Source organism: Oncorhynchus masou, chromosome 24 (assembly GCF_036934945.1).
Source record: "Oncorhynchus masou masou isolate Uvic2021 chromosome 24, UVic_Omas_1.1, whole genome shotgun sequence".
NCBI classification, from domain to species: domain Eukaryota; kingdom Metazoa; phylum Chordata; class Actinopteri; order Salmoniformes; family Salmonidae; genus Oncorhynchus; species Oncorhynchus masou.
This window is the reverse complement of record NC_088235.1, coordinates 28,435,372-28,456,862: the sequence shown is the minus strand read 5'-3', so window position 1 is coordinate 28,456,862 and position 21,491 is coordinate 28,435,372. Positions and strand designations below refer to the sequence as shown.

General features: G+C 46.7%; 1 protein-coding gene across 1 annotated transcript in view; it reads left to right on the top strand.

Annotated features, from left to right (window-relative positions):
• Positions 1-21,491, top strand: part of LOC135511983 (sorting nexin-29-like) — a 212,777-nt gene that overhangs the window by 149,461 nt on the left and 41,825 nt on the right. Inside the window, exon 18 of the mRNA XM_064933535.1 lies at positions 10,023-10,104. Coding sequence (XP_064789607.1) covers positions 10,023-10,104 — 82 coding nt within the window. The remainder of the gene's footprint in view (positions 1-10,022; positions 10,105-21,491) is intronic.

Sequence of the window (21,491 nt, the reverse complement as noted above, 5' to 3'; positions counted from 1 at the left end):
TGGCTAGATATAACCTGCCTCTGGCTAGAAATACCCTGCCTCTGGCTAGAAATACCCTGCCTCTGGCTAGATAAAACCTCCCTCTGGCTAGAAATACCCTGCCTCTGGCTAGAAATACCCTGCCTCTGGCTAGAAATACCCTGCCTCTGGCTAGAAATACCCTGCCTCTGGCTAGATATACCCTGCCTCTGGCTAGCTATACCCTGCCTCTGGCTAGAAATACCCTGCCTCTGGCTAGAAATACCCTGCCTCTGGCTAGAAATACCCTGCCTCTGGCTAGAAATACCCTGCCTCTGGCTAGATATACCCTGCCTCTGGCTAGAAATGCCCTGCCTCTGGCTAGATATACCCTTCCTCTGGCTAGAAATACCCTGCCTCTGGCTAGAAATAGCCTGCCTCTGGCTAGAAATACCCTGCCTCTGGCTAGAAATACCCTGCCTCTGGCTAGATATACCCTGTCTCTGGCTAGATATGCCCTGCCTCTGGCTAGATATGCCCTGCCTCTGGCTAGATATAACCTGCCTCTGGCTAGATATACCCTGCCTCTGGCTAGAAATACCCTGCCTCTGGCTAGAAATACCCTGCCTCTGGCTAGAAATACCCTGCCTCTGGCTAGATATGCCCTGCCTCTGGCTAGAAATACCCTGCCTCTGGCTAGATATAACCTGCCTCTGGCTAGAAATACCCTGCCTCTGGCTAGATATAACCTGCCTCTGGCTAGAAATGCGCTGCCTCTGGCTAGATATACCCTGCCTCTGGCTAGATATAACCTGCCTCTGGCTAGATATAACCTGCCTCTGGCTAGAAATACCCTGCCTCTGGCTAGAAATACCCTGCCTCTGGCTAGATAAAACCTCCTCTGGCTAGAAATACCCTGCCTCTGGCTAGATATACCCTGCCTCTGGCTAGAAATACCCTGCCTCTGGCTAGATATACCCTGCCTCTGGCTAGATATGCCCTGCCTCTGGCTAGAAATACCCTGCCTCTGGCTAGATATACCCTGCCTCTGGCTAGAAATACCCTGCCTCTGGCTAGCTATACCCTGCCTCTGGCTAGAAATACCCTGCCTCTGGCTAGAAATACCCTGCCTCTGGCGAGCTACACCCTGCCTCTGAATATAAATCCTCTGTCTAGAAATACTCTGGCTAGAAATACCCTGCCTCTGGCTAGATATAACCTGCCCCTGGCTAGATATACCCTGCCTCTGGCTAGATATGCCCTGCCTCTGGCTAGAAATACCCTGCCTCTGGCTAGATATAACCTGCCTCTGGCTAGAAATACCCTGCCTCTGGCTAGATATAACCTGCCTCTGGCTAGATATAACCTCCCTCTGGCTAGAAATGCCCTGCCTCTGGCTAGATATACCCTGCCTCTGGCTAGATATAACCTGCCTCTGGCTAGATATAACCTGCCTCTGGCTAGAAATACCCTGCCTCTGGCTAGAAATACCCTGCCTCTGGCTAGATAAAACCTCCCTCTGGCTAGAAATACCCTGCCTCTGGCTAGAAATACCCTGCCTCTGGCTAGAAATACCCTGCCTCTGGCTAGAAATACCCTGCCTCTGGCTAGATATACCCTGCCTCTGGCTAGAAATACTCTGGCTAGAATTACCCTGCCTCTGGCTAGAAATACCCTGCCTCTGGCTAGAAATACCCTGCCTCTGGCTAGATATACCCTGCCTCTGGCTAGAAATGCCCTGCCTCTGGCTAGATATACCCTGCCTCTGGCTAGAAATACCCTGCCTCTGGCTAGAAATACCCTGCCTCTGGCTAGAAATACCCTGCCTCTGGCTAGAAATACCCTGCCTCTGGCTAGATATACCCTGCCTCTGGCTAGATATGCCCTGCCTCTGGCTAGATATGCCCTGCCTCTGGCTAGATATAACCTGCCTCTGGCTAGAAATACCCTGCCTCTGGCTAGATATAACCTGCCTCTGGCTAGATATAACCTCCCTCTGGCTAGAAATGCCCTGCCTCTGGCTAGATATAACCTGCCTCTGGCTAGATATAACCTGCCTCTGGCTAGAAATACCCTGCCTCTGGCTAGAAATACCCTGCCTCTGGCTAGATAAAACCTCCCTCTGGCTAGAAATACCCTGCCTCTGGCTAGAAATACCCTGCCTCTGGCTAGAAATACCCTGCCTCTGGCTAGAAATACCCTGCCTCTGGCTAGATATACCCTGCCTCTGGCTAGAAATACTCTGGCTAGAATTACCCTGCCTCTGGCTAGAAATACCCTGCCTCTGGCTAGAAATACCCTGCCTCTGGCTAGATATACCCTGCCTCTGGCTAGAAATGCCCTGCCTCTGGCTAGATATACCCTGCCTCTGGCTAGAAATACCCTGCCTCTGGCTAGAAATACCCTGCCTCTGGCTAGAAATACCCTGCCTCTGGCTAGAAATACCCTGCCTCTGGCTAGAAATACCCTGCCTCTGGCTAGATATACCCTGCCTCTGGCTAGATATGCCCTGCCTCTGGCTAGATATGCCCTGCCTCTGGCTAGATATAACCTGCCTCTGGCTAGAAATACCCTGCCTCTGGCTAGATATAACCTGCCTCTGGCTAGATATAACCTCCCTCTGGCTAGAAATGCCCTGCCTCTGGCTAGATATAACCTGCCTCTGGCTAGATATAACCTGCCTCTGGCTAGAAATACCCTGCCTCTGGCTAGAAATACCCTGCCTCTGGCTAGATAAAACCTCCCTCTGGCTAGAAATACCCTGCCTCTGGCTAGAAATACCCTGCCTCTGGCTAGAAATACCCTGCCTCTGGCTAGAAATACCCTGCCTCTGGCTAGATATACCCTGCCTCTGGCTAGCTATACCCTGCCTCTGGCTAGAAATACCCTGCCTCTGGCTAGAAATACCCTGCCTCTGGCTAGAAATACCCTGCCTCTGGCTAGATATGCCCTGCCTCTGGCTAGATATGCCCTGCCTCTGGCTAGAAATACCCTGCCTCTGGCTAGATATACCCTGCTTCTGGCTAGAAATACCCTGCCTCTGGCTAGCTATACCCTGCCTCTGGCTAGAAATACCCTGCCTCTGGCTAGAAATACTCTGGCTAGAATTACCCTGCCTCTGGCTAGAAATACCCTGCCTCTGGCTAGAAATACCCTGCCTCTGGCTAGAAATACCCTGCCTCTGGCTAGATATAACCTCCCTCTGGCTAGAATTACCCTGCCTCTGGCTAGAAATACCCTGCCTCTGGCTAGATATAACCTGCCTCTGGCTAGATATAACCTGCCTCTGGCTAGATATAACCTCCCTCTGGCTAGATATACCCTGCCTCTGGCTAGATATAACCTGCCTCTGGCTAGATATAACCTGCCTCTGGCTAGAAATACCCTGCCTCTGGCTAGAAATACCCTGCCTCTGGCTAGATAAAACCTCCCTCTGGCTAGAAATACCCTGCCTCTGGCTAGAAATACCCTGCCTCTGGCTAGAAATACCCTGCCTCTGGCTAGATATACCCTGCCTCTGGCTAGAAATACCCTGCCTCTGGCTAGATATGCCCTGCCTCTGGCTAGAAATACCCTGCCTCTGGCTAGATATACCCTGCCTCTGGCTAGATATACCCTGCCTCTGGTTAGATATACCCTGCCTCTGGTTAGATATACCCTGCCTCTGGCTAGATATACCCTGCCTCTGGCTAGATATGCCCTGCCTCTGGCTAGATATACCCTGCCTCTGGTTAGATATGCCCTGCCTCTGGCTAGATATACCCTGCCTCTGGTTAGATATACCCTGCCTCTGGTTAGATATGCCCTGCCTCTGGCTAGATATACCCTGCCTCTGGTTAGATATACCCTGCCTCTGGTTAGATATGCCCTGCCTCTGGTTAGATATGCCCTGCCTCTGGCTAGATATACCCTGCCTCTGGTTAGATATACCCTGCCTCTGGTTAGATATGCCCTGCCTCTGGTTAGATATACCCTGCCTCTGGTTAGATATGCCCTGCCTCTGGTTAGATATACCCTGCCTCTGGTTAGATATACCCTGCCTCTGGTTAGATATACCCTGCCTCTTGCTAGAAATACCCTGCCTCTGGTTAGATATGCCCTGCCTCTGGCTAGATATACCCTGCCTCTGGCTAGATATACCCTGCCTCTGGTTAGATATACCCTGCCTCTGGTTAGATATACCCTGCCTCTGGCTAGATATACCCTGCCTCTGGCTAGATATACCCTGCCTCTGGTTAGATATACCCTGCCTCTGGTTAGATATACCCTGCCTCTGGCTAGATATACCCTGCCTCTGGTTAGATATACCCTGCCTCTGGCTAGATATACCCTGCCTCTGGCTAGCTATACCCTGCCTCTGGCTAGAAATACCCTGCCTCTGGCTAGAAATACCCTGCCTCTGGCTAGAAATACCCTGCCTCTGGTTAGATATACCCTGCCTCTGGCTAGATATACCCTGCCTCTGGCTAGATATACCCTGCCTCTGGTTAGATATACCCTGCCTCTGGTTAGATATACCCTGCCTCTGGCTAGATATACCCTGCCTCTGGTTAGATATACCCTGCCTCTGGCTAGATATACCCTGCCTCTGGCTAGCTATACCCTGCCTCTGGCTAGAAATACCCTGCCTCTGGCTAGAAATACCCTGCCTCTGGCTAGAAATACCCTGCCTCTGGCGAGCTACACCCTGCCTCTGGCTAGAAATACCCTGCCTCTGGCTAGAAATACCCTGCCTCTGGCTAGAAATACCCTGCCTCTGGTTAGATATAACCTGCCTCTGGCTAGATATGCCCTGCCTCTGGCTAGATATACCCTGCCTCTGGCTAGATATACCCTGCCTCTGGTTAGATATACCCTGCCTCTGGTTAGATATACCCTGCCTCTGGCTAGATATACCCTGCCTCTGGCTAGATATGCCCTGCCTCTGGCTAGATATACCCTGCCTCTGGTTAGATATGCCCTGCCTCTGGCTAGATATACCCTGCCTCTGGTTAGATATACCCTGCCTCTGGTTAGATATGCCCTGCCTCTGGCTAGATATACCCTGCCTCTGGTTAGATATACCCTGCCTCTGGTTAGATATGCCCTGCCTCTGGTTAGATATGCCCTGCCTCTGGCTAGATATACCCTGCCTCTGGTTAGATATACCCTGCCTCTGGTTAGATATGCCCTGCCTCTGGTTAGATATACCCTGCCTCTGGTTAGATATGCCCTGCCTCTGGTTAGTTATACCCTGCCTCTGGTTAGATATACCCTGCCTCTGGTTAGATATACCCTGCCTCTGGCTAGAAATACCCTGCCTCTGGTTAGATTTGCCCTGCCTCTGGCTAGATATACCCTGCCTCTGGCTAGATATACCCTGCCTCTGGTTAGATATACCCTGCCTCTGGTTAGATATACCCTGCCTCTGGCTAGATATACCCTGCCTCTGGCTAGATATACCCTGCCTCTGGTTAGATATACCCTGCCTCTGGTTAGCTATACCCTGCCTCTGGCTAGAAATACCCTGCCTCTGGCTAGAAATACCCTGCCTCTGGCTAGAAATACCCTGCCTCTGGCTAGATATACCCTGCCTCTGGCTAGATATGCCCTGCCTCTGGCTAGATATGCCCTGCCTCTGGCTAGATATAACCTGCCTCTGGCTAGAAATACCCTGCCTCTGGCTAGATATAACCTGCCTCTGGCTAGATATAACCTCCCTCTGGCTAGAAATGCCCTGCCTCTGGCTAGATATAACCTGCCTCTGGCTAGATATAACCTGCCTCTGGCTAGAAATACCCTGCCTCTGGCTAGAAATACCCTGCCTCTGGCTAGATAAAACCTCCCTCTGGCTAGAAATACCCTGCCTCTGGCTAGAAATACCCTGCCTCTGGCTAGAAATACCCTGCCTCTGGCTAGAAATACCCTGCCTCTGGCTAGATATACCCTGCCTCTGGCTAGAAATACTCTGGCTAGAATTACCCTGCCTCTGGCTAGAAATACCCTGCCTCTGGCTAGAAATACCCTGCCTCTGGCTAGATATACCCTGCCTCTGGCTAGAAATGCCCTGCCTCTGGCTAGATATACCCTGCCTCTGGCTAGAAATACCCTGCCTCTGGCTAGAAATACCCTGCCTCTGGCTAGAAATACCCTGCCTCTGGCTAGAAATACCCTGCCTCTGGCTAGAAATACCCTGCCTCTGGCTAGATATACCCTGCCTCTGGCTAGATATGCCCTGCCTCTGGCTAGATATGCCCTGCCTCTGGCTAGATATAACCTGCCTCTGGCTAGAAATACCCTGCCTCTGGCTAGATATAACCTGCCTCTGGCTAGATATAACCTCCCTCTGGCTAGAAATGCCCTGCCTCTGGCTAGATATAACCTGCCTCTGGCTAGATATAACCTGCCTCTGGCTAGAAATACCCTGCCTCTGGCTAGAAATACCCTGCCTCTGGCTAGATAAAACCTCCCTCTGGCTAGAAATACCCTGCCTCTGGCTAGAAATACCCTGCCTCTGGCTAGAAATACCCTGCCTCTGGCTAGAAATACCCTGCCTCTGGCTAGATATACCCTGCCTCTGGCTAGCTATACCCTGCCTCTGGCTAGAAATACCCTGCCTCTGGCTAGAAATACCCTGCCTCTGGCTAGAAATACCCTGCCTCTGGCTAGATATACCCTGCCTCTGGCTAGATATGCCCTGCCTCTGGCTAGATATGCCCTGCCTCTGGCTAGAAATACCCTGCCTCTGGCTAGATATACCCTGCTTCTGGCTAGAAATACCCTGCCTCTGGCTAGCTATACCCTGCCTCTGGCTAGAAATACCCTGCCTCTGGCTAGAAATACTCTGGCTAGAATTACCCTGCCTCTGGCTAGAAATACCCTGCCTCTGGCTAGAAATACCCTGCCTCTGGCTAGAAATACCCTGCCTCTGGCTAGATATACCCTGCCTCTGGCTAGATATACCCTGCCTCTGGCTAGAAATGCCCTGCCTCTGGCTAGATATACCCTGCCTCTGGCTAGAAATACCCTGCCTCTGGCTAGAAATACCCTGCCTCTGGCTAGATATAACCTTCCTCTGGCTAGATATGCCCTGCCTCTGGCTAGAAATACCCTGCCTCTGGCTAGATATAACCTGCCTCTGGCTAGAAATACCCTGCCTCTGGCTAGATATAACCTGCCTCTGGCTAGATATAACCTGCCTCTGGCTAGATATAACCTCCCTCTGGCTAGATATACCCTGCCTCTGGCTAGATATAACCTGCCTCTGGCTAGAAATACCCTGCCTCTGGCTAGAAATACCCTGCCTCTGGCTAGATAAAACCTCCCTCTGGCTAGAAATACCCTGCCTCTGGCTAGAAATACCCTGCCTCTGGCTAGAAATACCCTGCCTCTGGCTAGATATACCCTGCCTCTGGCTAGAAATACCCTGCCTCTGGCTAGATATGCCCTGCCTCTGGCTAGAAATACCCTGCCTCTGGCTAGATATACCCTGCCTCTGGCTAGATATACCCTGCCTCTGGTTAGATATACCCTGCCTCTGGTTAGATATACCCTGCCTCTGGCTAGATATACCCTGCCTCTGGCTAGATATGCCCTGCCTCTGGCTAGATATGCCCTGCCTCTGGCTAGAAATACCCTGCCTCTGGCTAGATATAACCTGCCTCTGGCTAGAAATACCCTGCCTCTGGCTAGATATAACCTGCCTCTGGCTAGATATACCCTGCCTCTGGCTAGATATGCCCTGCCTCTGGCTAGATATGCCCTGCCTCTGGCTAGAAATACCCTGCCTCTGGCTAGATATAACCTGCCTCTGGCTAGAAATACCCTGCCTCTGGCTAGATATAACCTGCCTCTGGCTAGATATAACCTGCCTCTGGCTAGATATAACCTCCCTCTGGCTAGATATACCCTGCCTCTGGCTAGATATAACCTGCCTCTGGCTAGAAATACCCTGCCTCTGGCTAGAAATACCCTGCCTCTGGCTAGATAAAACCTCCCTCTGGCTAGAAATACCCTGCCTCTGGCTAGAAATACCCTGCCTCTGGCTAGAAATACCCTGCCTCTGGCTAGATATACCCTGCCTCTGGCTAGAAATACCCTGCCTCTGGCTAGATATGCCCTGCCTCTGGCTAGAAATACCCTGCCTCTGGCTAGATATACCCTGCCTCTGGCTAGATATACCCTGCCTCTGGTTAGATATACCCTGCCTCTGGTTAGATATACCCTGCCTCTGGCTAGATATACCCTGCCTCTGGCTAGATATGCCCTGCCTCTGGCTAGATATACCCTGCCTCTGGTTAGATATGCCCTGCCTCTGGTTAGATATACCCTGCCTCTGGTTAGATATACCCTGCCTCTGGCTAGATATACCCTGCCTCTGGCTAGATATGCCCTGCCTCTGGCTAGATATACCCTGCCTCTGGTTAGATATACCCTGCCTCTGGTTAGATATGCCCTGCCTCTGGTTAGATATACCCTGCCTCTGGTTAGATATGCCCTGCCTCTGGTTAGATATACCCTGCCTCTGGTTAGATATACCCTGCCTCTGGTTAGATATACCCTGCCTCTGGCTAGAAATACCCTGCCTCTGGTTAGATTTGCCCTGCCTCTGGCTAGATATACCCTGCCTCTGGCTAGATATACCCTGCCTCTGGTTAGATATACCCTGCCTCTGGTTAGATATACCCTGCCTCTGGCTAGATATACCCTGCCTCTGGCTAGATATACCCTGCCTCTGGTTAGATATACCCTGCCTCTGGTTAGATATACCCTGCCTCTGGCTAGATATACCCTGCCTCTGGTTAGATATACCCTGCCTCTGGCTAGATATACCCTGCCTCTGGCTAGATATACCCTGCCTCTGGTTAGATATAACCTGCCTCTGGCTAGATATACCCTGCCTCTGGTTAGATATACCCTGCCTCTGGTTATATATACCCTGCCTCAGGCTAGATATACCCTGCCTCTGGCTAGAAACTCGTTCTGTGATGTCAGAGAGAAGCATTTTTTAGGGCTATATGTTTTTAACCACGGATCATAGAAACACGTAGTTTTCACATATGTAGACACTGCTAAGATGCTGGAGATAATGAATATGAGGTTGAAAAGTGGCGTAATTGCGCTTTAAGATGAATGCACTAGCTGTAAGTCTCTCTGGATAAGAGCGTCTGCTTAATGGCTACAATTTTCATATTGTAAATGTCTAGTTGTAAAGAAAGCCTGTTGACACTACAGTAGCTCTCCTGATCCAGGGATGACCCTTGTCTCATTAAGAGAGGAGTGGTAAAACAGAGTTGAGGTGGGCACCCTCATGATGACTGTCCTAATTTGTTCCGGTGAATAAAGAACACAGTTCAACCTTTGTGATGAGAGAGGGAGGGAGGCTGTTGCTATGTCACTGTGCTGTTTAAATCAGTTCTGCCCCTCATTAAACAGATCTAACAGGATTAGAGGTTAAGAGGGCTGTAACACCTGGCTATTACTGGGTGCCTGAAATGGCAGCCTATTCCCTATATAGTGGACTACTTTTGACCAGGGCCCATAGAGCTCTAGTCAAAAGTAGTGTACTATATAAGGGATAGTTTCTGATTTTGTACACACCCTAGGTGTCTGAAACAGTGTGTCCTCTGGGTAACAATTTATCTCCCTTAGGGTTCTTTCCATTTCCTTAATGAAAGGTCTCCGCAAGGAGTTTTAATGTAGGTAGTAGCCCTTTTTGAAATTACCTGCTGCCCCTGGGACACCAAGGTAAAAGTTACCATGGTTTTATACTCTACTTGCCAGACAAATCATCCTGAATTGAATTCTGCTGCTCTATCAATCTCTCCATACATTCATCATGTAGAAGAAACGTTAGTGGGGATGGCGTTTGATAGGAGAGATGTGGATGGGTAGCCAGGCAAATATTGTTGCACTTCATGGTTATAATTCCTGACTGAATAATCTTCGTATAAGCATAGTAATAGTAGTGAATTCTTGACATGTCTTGAAGACCCTTACTTTAGTAGTATTTGTAATGAATGATATGTTTCCTGCCATGAATACTACAGTGTCTTTACCCTCTACTGTGTACTTCTCAAACCCAGGGCTCACCGTGCTCTAATCAATGTCTGGATTCCCTCTGTGTTTCTGCAAGGCCGCGCTGCCAACGCTTACCATGTATACCAGGTAAGGGACACACTAACACCGGATCCTAGTGTACTAAACAAACACAAATTCAATTTGCAGATCAAGACATCCTAGTTTTTCTTGTATCCCATTTCTGTGTTAAGTTGTTGAATGGAGTAACTAGTAAACTAACACCCAACATATGCCCTGGCCTAGATAACTGTTTTTTGTTGTACCTAGCACATTGACTAGGTGAGAAACCTTCCTTCCTGTTCTCCCCTGAGGGGAAACATGTCACTGCCCTGCTCGGTTCCACTCCACTCTGTCAGGAAGCGGAGCCACAGTGTATCAAGGTGAAACCAGAAATGATGGGACACGACAGGTGACACGACCTCAGCAGAGAGATAGTCGAGCCTGTTTGGCTGGCTCCCGAACTTAACTTAGATACAAGTCTGCTCTTGTATCTCTGCCACTGCAGTGTGGTGTGAAGACATAACATGCACCCTGGTCAGAGTAGTACAGGCCTGGGCAGCTACCTCCAGATGTGTACCCCCTGATAAGTAGTGACAGGATGTTGGTATTGGAGAGTAAAGTAATGGCTGATATGACATCAATGATCCGATTGGTAGAGAAAGGAATCAGGTCATTCAATGTTTTGCTGGGAAGTTCAGTTGATGGATTTAGCATTGAACTTCTATATTCTAGCTAAATGGTTACGGAAATACATTTGAAGTGATTTAATGACACCCGTTGTTACTAGTGCTTCGTATAGCCTCAGACCATGGCTGTATCCTATATAGTCTTTGTTGTCTATGTGGTGTGTTCTCAGGGTTTTATTTGTCTAATAGATCACTATGGAAACATGACTATTATTCTTAATGGACTAGATTGATGAGTACTGTTTGCCATTGTTGGCTGTGTGTGAAAGGGGCTTTGTGTATTCCTCTCCAAGTCTTAAAAACACAGATTTGTTGTATCACTGTGTGCAACATGTAAAAATAAGTATTTCTGATACAAAAGGTCCATGCACCTGTTCTTGAATAGCATTTCAAAGAGAGACTACTGATATTACAGAAATGGAGTTCTAGAATGTTTTTAATAAACAAAATGTTCCAATTTACAACCAGCCAACCAGGTCACAGCAACTCTGGGCCAGTCATTCAAGACTTCATGATACTGTACTGTACTGGCAGCAGGGCCTGAAAATCACTACCCGGCAGGAAACAACAACACCAGAATCACGCAGCTCTGTTTCACCCTGTGCTGAAAATGATGGAAAGGAGGGAGAAGAAAAATATATAGAGAGAGGGATAGAGAGAGAGAGATGAGAGACAGAGCAGCGCAGCATTCTTCTCCGGCACAAGATTATAGGACATTTATGGAGGAGGCAAATTACTTGTTCTCCATTCCCTGTCTTTGTCTTTCTCAAAAGCCACTTTTCTTCTCCGTTGGAAATGACTCTATGCAGACAGAACAAGGTCTGGGATGCCCATAGAGTCAGAGAGAGAGGCTGTGATTGAGTCTCTCTATTATTACTCCTGTTTTGTTCTCCCCACAGATGAGCTCCCCATCCCTCCCCTCTCTCCCTGTCTCACTCCTTTCAAAATGAGAGACTAATGGCAGCTGCAAATTATTGTTGCGTTCTCATACAATACCAACAAGAAGTTATTATAGAAATGTGTGTCATGGAAAAAATAATAAGAAAAATGTAATTTCCAAACTGCCAGAGAACACACAGAGTAGTTACACAGATTAAAAAGTAAAATCTCTAAGTTAGAGTAGTAGCCTCCAAGCTGGGGAGCCCTTCTGAGGTTATTCTCTTTTACCTCAGAGAAAAGTAGGAAAGAAAACAAAATATACTGAACAAAAATATAAACGCAACATGCAACAATTTCAAAGAGTTACAGTTTATATAAGGAAATCAATAAATTCATTAGGCCCTAATCTATGGATTTCACATGACTGGGAATACAGATACAGTGTGTACAGTGCCTTCGGAAAGTTTTCAGACCCCTTGACCTTTTCCACATTTTGTTACAGCCTTATTCTAAAATGGATTACATTTTTTTAAATCCTCAGCAGTCTCACACAATACCCCATAATGGCAAAGTGAAAACAGGTTTTTAGAAATGATAAAAAGTCTGTAATACCTACATGTTTCAAGCAGACCACAATAGTCCCTGTGCCCAAGGAAGTGAAGGTAACCTGCCTAAACGATTACCGCCACATAGCACTCACGTCGGTGGCCATGAAGTGCTTTGAAAGGCTGGTCATGGCTCACATCAACAGCATCATCCCAGATACCCTAGACCCACTTCAATTTGCATACCGCCCCAACAGATCCACAGACGACGCAATCTCAATCGCACTCCACACTGCCCTTTCCCACCTGGACAAAAGGAACACCTACTGTATGTGAGAATGCTGTTTATTCAGCGTTCAACACCATAGTGCCCACAAAGCTCATCACTAAGCTAAGGATCCTGGGTCTTAACACCTCCCTCTGCAACTGGATCCTGAACTTCCTGGATGGCCACCCCCAGGCGGTAAGGGTAGGCAACAACCCGTCTGCCACGCTGATCCTCAACACTGGGGCCCCTCAGGGGTGTGTGCTTCGTCCCCTCCTGTACTCCCTGTTCATCCAGGACTGCGTGGCCAATCACGACTCCAACACAATCATTAAATTGGCTAACGACACAACAGTGGTAGGCCTGATCACCAACAAAGATGAGACGGCCTATAGGGAGGAGGTCAGAGACCTGGCAGAGTGGTGCCAGGACAACAACACCTCCCTCAATGTGAGCAAGACAAAGGAGCTGATCGTGGACTACAGGAAAAGGCGGGCCAAACAGGCCCTCATTAACATTGACTGTAGGGGCTGTAGTGGAGCTGGTCGAGAGTTTCAAGTTCCTTGGTGTCCACATCACCAACAAACTTATCATGGTCCAAACACACCGAGACAGTCGTGAAGAGGGCACAACAACACCTTTTCCCATTCAGGAGACTGAAAAGATTTGGCATGGGTCCCCAGATCCTCAAAAGGTTCTCCAGCTGCCCCACCGAGAGCACCCTGACTGATGGCATTATCACCTGGTATGGCATCTGCTCGGCATCTGACCGTAAGGCGTTATAGAGGGAAGTGTGTACGGCCCAGTACATCACTGGGGCCAAGCTTCCTGCCATCCAGGAACTCTATACTAGGCAGTGTCACAGTAAGTGGTACCGGAACGCCAAGTCTAGGACCAAAAGGCTCCTTTTAACAGCTTCTAGCCCCAAACCAAAAGACTGCTGAACAATTAATCAAATGGCCACCCGGACTATTTATATTGACATTTGTTTTTACATTACTTCTAATCACGGTTTATTATCTATGCATAGTCACTTTACCCCTTTCTTAAATGTACAAATTACCTCGACTAACTTGTACCCCCGCACATTGACTCGGTACCGGTACCCCGTATATAGCCTTATTGTTATTTAATTGTGTTACTTTTAATTTGGTTATTTGGAAATATTTTCTTAACTCTTTCTTGAACTGCATTGTTGGTTAAGGGATTATAAGTAAGCATTTCACAGTAAGGTCTACTAGGCCTGTTGTATTCGGCGCATGTGACAAATAAAGTTTGATTTGATTATCATAATGAAACATGAGGTAATGGCGGCGGATGAATGGCACAACAATGGACCTCAGGATCTCGTCACGGTATCTCTATGCATTCAAATTTCCATTGATAAAATGCAAATGTTTTCATCGTCCGTAGGTTATGCCTGCCCATACCATTAACCCAGTGGTTGTGCGGTTGTGAGGCCGGTTGGCCGTACTGCCAAATTCTCTAAAACAAAGTTGGAGGCGGCTTATGGTAGAGAAATGAACATTCAATTCTCTGGCAACAGCTCTGGTGGACATCCCTACAGTCAGCATTCCAATTGCACGCTCCCTCAAAACTTGAGACATCTGTAGCATTATGTTGTGTGACAAAACTGCACATTTTAGAGTGGCCTGTATAATAATCATGCCGTTTAACCAGCTTCTTGATATGCCACACCTATCAGGTGGATGGATTATCTTGGCAAAAGACAAATGCTCACTAACTGGGATGTAATCAAATTTGTGCACAACATTTTAGAGAAATAAGCTTTTTGTGAATATTGAACATTTCCGGATTCTTTTATTTCAGCTCATAAACATGGGACCAACACTTTACATGTTGCATTTCTATTTTTGTTCAGTGTAATAACAAAAGCTGAAGCCCTTTATTTGCCAGGCGGAGATGATGGATGCACTTTGGTAGTGATAACGCTCTCACTCCCTCCATCTTCCCTCTCCATCTCTAAACCAGTTGTTTAACTTTCCCAGAGGAAGTCTACTATCAGAGAGGTACTCCAAACGTATCCTACTGTATCTAGATGAATCTGACAGAACCAACATATCAAATCCACATTCCCAGCGTACCAACAACAACAAAAAACAACTCCTAGACACATTGCTCAAAGGAACGTAAAAGCAATGTTATGGTTCATGGGCAAACTCTGCTTAGTTGAACACACACTGTACACATACACACATTTCTTTTACCTTTGGTTGGCTGATGCAAAGCGGAGAGGACATGGTAAAGACCTGTACTCTAGATGAGCCCCGGCACCCAGAATTCACTGGGTTTTTATTTCTAAATGAGTGATTCCCTTTGATCAGCAAAAAGCTGCTGAGCCAATCGCTTCCACACAAAGTCAGGCGTGCTGCAAACTTTCCCATGTTTTTATAACACTAATGAGATTTGATAACTGTTTTTTTCCCCTCTCTTCCTTCCCGTCTCCCTTTTATTTCAATTCCAAATGTTCCGTGATACCTGATACGACTGTAGTTCCTCACAGAGGCAAGCTGAGAGAGTGTGTGTGTGATTGAAATCGAGTCAGACACACTTATCCAGGTGAATCCGGCTGAAAGCTATGATCCTTTATTGATGTCACTAGTTAAATCCACTTCAATCAGTGTAGATGAAGGGGAGGAGACAGGTTAAAGAAGGATTTGTAAGCCTTGAGACATGGATTGTATATGTGTGCCATTCAAAGGATGAATGGGCAAAACAAAAGATTTAAGTGCCTTTGAATGAGGTATGGTAGTAGGTGCCAGGCGCACCGGTTTGAGTGTGTCAAGAACTGCAAAAGTGCTGGGTTTTTCACACTCAACAGTTTCCCGTGTGTATCAAGAATGGTCCACCAACAAAAGACATCCTGCCAACTTGACAAAACTGTGGGAAGCATTGGAGTCAACATGGGTCAGCATCTCTGGGTGAGCACCACATGCCAGATGAATTGAGGCTGTTCTGAGGGGAAAAGGGGGTGCGACTCATTACCTTTGGCTTCCTGTTGGAGCCAAACCCTTGGACATGCACATACTGGGAGAATAAAGTGGCCATTACAAAGCATCCAATGTGCGCTCGCTCCCAACACATAGATCCCATAGGTTCCCTTCCCCAGAGAGGTGCACTGTGGGAAAAGTGTTAATGATGATAATCTATATATTGCAATTGACTTCCCAACGCGCTGAGGGGATTGGTGTGCTGGAGGGTTTACATAATTAAAAAAAATATATATAAATATTTTTACCTTTTTATTTAACTAGGCAAGTCGGTTAAGAACAAATTCTTATTTACAATGACAGCCTACCAAAAGGCCTCCTGCAAGGACGGGGGATTAAAAATCAAAAATACAATAATAATATAGGACAGAACACACATCACGAGAGACCCCACAACACTACATAAAGAGAGACCTAAGACTAGGGCTGGGCGATATGGCAAAAATATCATGGTATTTTTCAAATTTGATGATATTTTATGTTTTTTATTTATAAAAGTTTTCCTTTTTTCTTTGAGTAGTGCGTGACCCTAGGGTGGCAACACATGTATTCAATTAGTCTTTCTCCATTCTGATTGTTTTATACTGTTCAATTCAACTTCAACCTAAAATAATTTCCTGCATTTCCAGAAATGACTGCATTTTCTGCATTCATTTGAGATAATTTCCACACTGCCACGATATAGGGGGGGGAAACTAGACCTTATTCTTAACCAAATGTTGCAATTGCGATTTAGATCAAAACACTTGGGTGAACTTTGGGAATCACAGAAATAGAATGTTTATTATAATTCTATAGTTATATAAAATATAAATAATAGTGGGCACTTTGAATACAGTATTGTTTGACATGACAATGAATGAAAATGCCATTGAGTTATTGTGACAGGGTAGGAACCAAGTGATGTTCAGTGTTTCCTAGGGGACCCTATAATCTTTGCCTACATTAAATCTTTATTCATATAGCCAACATATTCATGCTTTGCTTATTCCTCTTTGATTTAGAAGATACTGTTGCGCAAACAACATGCTGATTTAGGCCTCCACCAGCACTGGTATCAAGCTGTATTAGCTAGCTACGTTTGCTCTGACTCAATACTTGTATTAGCTACTTAGCTAGCCAGCTAATTAGCGATTTGCATTAGTGGCTAACACGATTTAGCTTAACTTGCTAAGATAATAGAAAATCTGTTTGCAGATGTAAGAAACACAAACAATTGGCCTAGCTTCCTCCGGGTTAGGGAGGGCTTGGCCGGTAGGGATGTCCTTGTCTCACCGCTACTCCTGTGGCGGGCCGGGCGCAGTGCGCGCTAATCAAGGTTGCCAGGTGCACAGTGTTTCCTCCGACACATTGGTGCAGCTGGCTTCCGGGTTGGATGCACGCTGTGTTAAGAAGCAGTGTGGCTTGGTTGGGTTGTGTATCGGAGGACGCATGACTTTCAACCTTCGTCTCTCCCGAGCCCGTACGGGAGTTGTAGCGATGAGACAAGATAGTAGCTACTAACAATTGGATACCACGAAATTGGGGAGAAAAAGGGGTAAAATTTTAAATAAATAAAAAAATACCATGCCGACTGAACGAGAGTGTCTCTGGGACTATGTCTGTGTGTAAAGCAGCGTGGAGAGGGATGACTCAAGTAGCGGAGTGAACTATAAAAATGGACGTTACACACAGAGTATCACATTTAACAAACCAAACATTAAAATACTGTTATAGAAAGTAAAGTAAAAACCCAAACCGGTCCATGCATAAATACCGGTATATAGTAAAATATGGTATACCGCCCAGCCCTACCTAAGACAACAACAAAGCATGGCAGAAATACAACATGACAACAACATGGTAGCAACACAACATGGCAGCAGCACAATGTGGTAGCAGCACAAAACATGGTACAAACGTTTTTGGGCACAGACAAAAGGCAATAAGGTAGAGACAACAATACATCACGCAAAGCTGCCATAACTGTCAGTAAGAGATGTGATTGTGTCTTTGAATGAAGATTTGGAGATAAAACTGTCCAGTTTGAGTGTTTGTTGCAGCTCGGTAAAGTCACTAGCTGCAGCGAACTGAAAGGGAAAGGGGGATACCTAGTCAGTTGTACAACTGAATGCCTTCAACTGAAATGTGTCTTAAGCATTGAACCCAACCCCTCTGAATCTGCATCTTCGGAAAAAGGATAGTTCAGTCTGCAGACTCTTTGTGTGTGTGTGTGTGTGTGTGTGTGTGTGTGTGTGTGTGTGTGTGTGTGTGTGTGTCAGTCAGGCCTATGACGGTTATCTGTCGGCCAAATGATCACAGGGGTCACCATTCTAATAGCAAAAAAAAAAACATTTTAAAAAAACACTTAAAATAAAAAAAGGTTTTGACAGTTATTTTATTTTCCTGACTGTCTCATCCTGAACCGTCTCTTACACAGTAGGCGTCCCAGCTCTAGTGTGTGTGTGTGTGTTTATTTGACCAAAGCCTGAGAAGCCTATCTTATGGGCTTCTTTGGCTATGCAGATGAGGGATATCATATATATGCACACACAGTGCCTTTTTTACTATCTTCTACATTGTAGAATAATAGTGAAGACATCAAACACATATAGAATCATGTAGTAACCAAAAAAGTGTTAAAAGAATATATATTTATATTTGAGATTCTTCAAAGTCGCCACCCTTTGACTTGATGATAGCTTTGCACACTCTTGGCATTCTCTCAACCAGCTTCACCTGGAATGCTTTTCCAACAGTCTTGAAGGAGTTTCCACATATGCTGAGCACTTGTTGGCTGCTTTTCCTTCACTCTGCGGTCTAACTCATCCCTCACCACGTCATTAGGGTTGAGGTCGGATGATTGTGGAGGCCAGATCATCTGATGCAGTGCATAAGAAAATATTTACTAAATAAACTGCGGTGTGTTTGGGATCATTGTCATGCTGAAAGACCCAGCCACGTTTCATCTTCAATGCCCTTGCTGATGGAAGGAGGTTTTCACTCAAAATCTCACGATACATGGCCCCATTCATTCTTTCCTTTATACGGATCAGTCGTCCTGGTCCCTTTGTAGAAAAACAGCCCCAAAGCATGATGTTTCCACCCCCATGCTTCACAGTAGGTATGGTGTTCTTTGGATGCAACTCAGCATTCTTTGTCCTCCAAACACGACGAGTTGAGTTTTTACCAAAAAGTTCTCTTTTGGTTTGATCTGACCATATGACATTCTCCCAGTCTTCTTCTGGATCATCCAAATGCTCTCTAGCAAACTTCAGATGGGCCTGGACATGTACTGGCTTAAGCAGGGGGACACGTCTGGCACTGCAGGATTTGAGTCCCTGGCGGCGTAGTGTGTTGCTGATGGTAGGCTTTGTTACTTTGGTCCCATCTCTCTGCAGGTCATTCACTAGGTCCCCCCGTGTGGTTCTGGGATTTTTGCTCACCGTTCTTGTGATCATTTTGACCCCACGGGGTGAGATGTTGCGTGGAGCCCCAGATCGAGGGAGATTATCAGTGGTCTTGTATGTCTTCCATTTCCTAATAATTCCTCCCACAGTTGATTTCTTCAAACCAAGCTGTTTACCTATTGCAGATTCAGTCTTCCCAGCCTGGTGCAGGTCTACAATTTTGTTTCTGGTGTCCTTTGACAGCTCTTTGGTCTTGGCCATAGTGGAGTTTGGAGTGTGACTGTTTGAGGTTGTGGACAGGTGTCTTTTATACTGATAACAAGTTAAAACAGGTGGCATTAATACAGGTTACGAGTGGAGGACAGAGGAGCCTCTTAAAGAAGAAGTTACAGGTCTGTGAGAGCCAGAAATCTTGCTTGTTTGTAGGTGACCAAATACTTATTTTCCACCATAATTTGCAAATAAATTCATAAAAAATCCTACAATGTGATTTTCTGGAATTTCTTTTCTCATTTTGTCTGTCATAGTTGAAGTGTACCTATGATGAAAATTACAGGCCTCTCTAATCTTTTTAAGTGGGAGAACTTGCACAATTGGTGGCTGACTAAATACTTTTTTGCCCCACTTTACAACTAAACTTCTAGAAGATGTATCAGCCTTTCACTCCTTCTAAAGCCACTTTCTATCCCTCTAAATTTCAAGCTTCTGCCCATTGAAATTATTTTCCACCTTCTCAATCCTCAACCCCCTGGATGACTTTGTCAACCACTTTGAAAATAAGGTTGATGACATCCTGTCCTCATTCACTCAGCCTATTGAGTCCACTGGTGCCACTTGCACAAAACTACCCTAAGCCTTCACATCTTTCTCCGTATGAAATCCTGCGACATGTGAATCTCTGGCCACCCAACAACCTGCACACTCAACCCCATCCCCTCCTCCAGACCATCTCTGGAGACCTTCTACCATTCCTCACTTCCCTCATTAACTCATCCTTGACCACTGACTGCGTGCTCTCTGACATCAAAATGCCCAGTCGCTCCCCTTTTCAAGAAACCAACACTTCGACCCCTCTTATGTCAAAAACTATAGACCTGCATCCCTTTATTTTCTTTCCAAAATACTTAAGCATGCTGTCTCTGACCAACTCTCTCGCTATATCTCTCAGAACAATCTTCTGACCCTAACCAGTCAGGCTTCAAGACGGGTCACTCAACTGAGGCTGCTCTCCTCTGTGTCACGGAGGCTCTCTGCTCTTCCAAAGCTGACTCTCTCCTCTGTTCTCATCCTCCTCGATCTATCTCCTGCTTTCGACACCCTGAACCACCAGATCCTCTTCTCCACCCTTTCAGGGTTGGGCGACTCAGGCTTTGCACACTCTTGGATTGCATCCTACCTGGCATGCCGCTCCTACCAGGTGACATGGAAAGGATCTGTGTCTGCACCACATGCTCTCAATACTGGTGTCCCCAGGACTCGGTTCTAGGCCCCCTTCTGACACCCAGGCGGCGGCACGCATCTCTGTGTGCCTTGCAGATGTCTCAGATAGATGTTGGCCCACCACCTCAAGCTCAACCTCAACTAGACGGAGCTGCTCTTCCTCCCGGTGAAGGGCTGCCCGCTCCAAGATCTCCCCATCACGGTTGACAACTCCACGGTGTCCCCCTCCCAAAGTGCAAAGGCCCTTGCATGACCCTGGACATCACCTTGTTGTTCTCTGCAAACATCAAAGCAGTAACTCACTCCTGCAAGTTCATGCTCTACATCGTCCATAGTGAACGACCATTCCTCACACACAGGAAGTGGCGCAGGTCCTAATCCAAGCACTTGTCATCTCCCGTTTGGACTACTGCAACCCCCTGTTGGCTGGGCTCCCTGATTGTGCCATCAAGCTCCTGCAATATATCAACCTTTCCAAGTTCTCCCATGTCACCCTACTCCACCGCACACTCCACTGGCTTCCAGTCAAAGCTCACATCCACTTCAAGACCATGGTACTTGCCTACGGAGCAGAAAGAGGAACTGCCTCTCCCTACCTTTAGGCTATGTTCAAACCCTACACCCCAACTCCAGTACGGCCACCTCTGGTCTCTTAGCCCTCCCACCCCTACGGGAGGGCAGCGCCCACTCAGACCAAAGCTTTTATCTGACCTGACACCCCAATGGTGGAACACGTGTGCCCCTGAAGCTAATACAGCAGAGTCCCTGCCTATCTTTCTAAAAGGTCTGAAACCCTACTTCTTCAAAGAGTATCTTAAATAATATTTATTTTGTTAACCAACACACGCACTTGACCCCCACACACTCACCACTAGCACTGACTTTGTTGATGGCTATTTTGAGGAAAAATGTACTTCCTATGACTCAGAAGTGGTTGTTCCACCAAGCTATCTTAAGATGAATGCACTAATGGTATGTTGCTCTGGATAGGAGCGTCTGCTAACTTACTTAAATGTAAGTGGGATATCCACCATTGTTCCTGTACCCAAGAAATCGAAGGTAAATTAACTAAATGACTGTCACCCCGTAGCACTCACTTCTATCATCAGAGAAGCTAGTTAAGGATCATTTGACCTTTTTTAAAATTTAACTAGGCAAGACAGTTAAGAACAAATTCTTCTTTACAATGTTAACCTTTGAACAGTGGGTTAACTGCCTTCTTCAGGGGAAGAACAACATTGTTTTTACCTTGTAAGCTT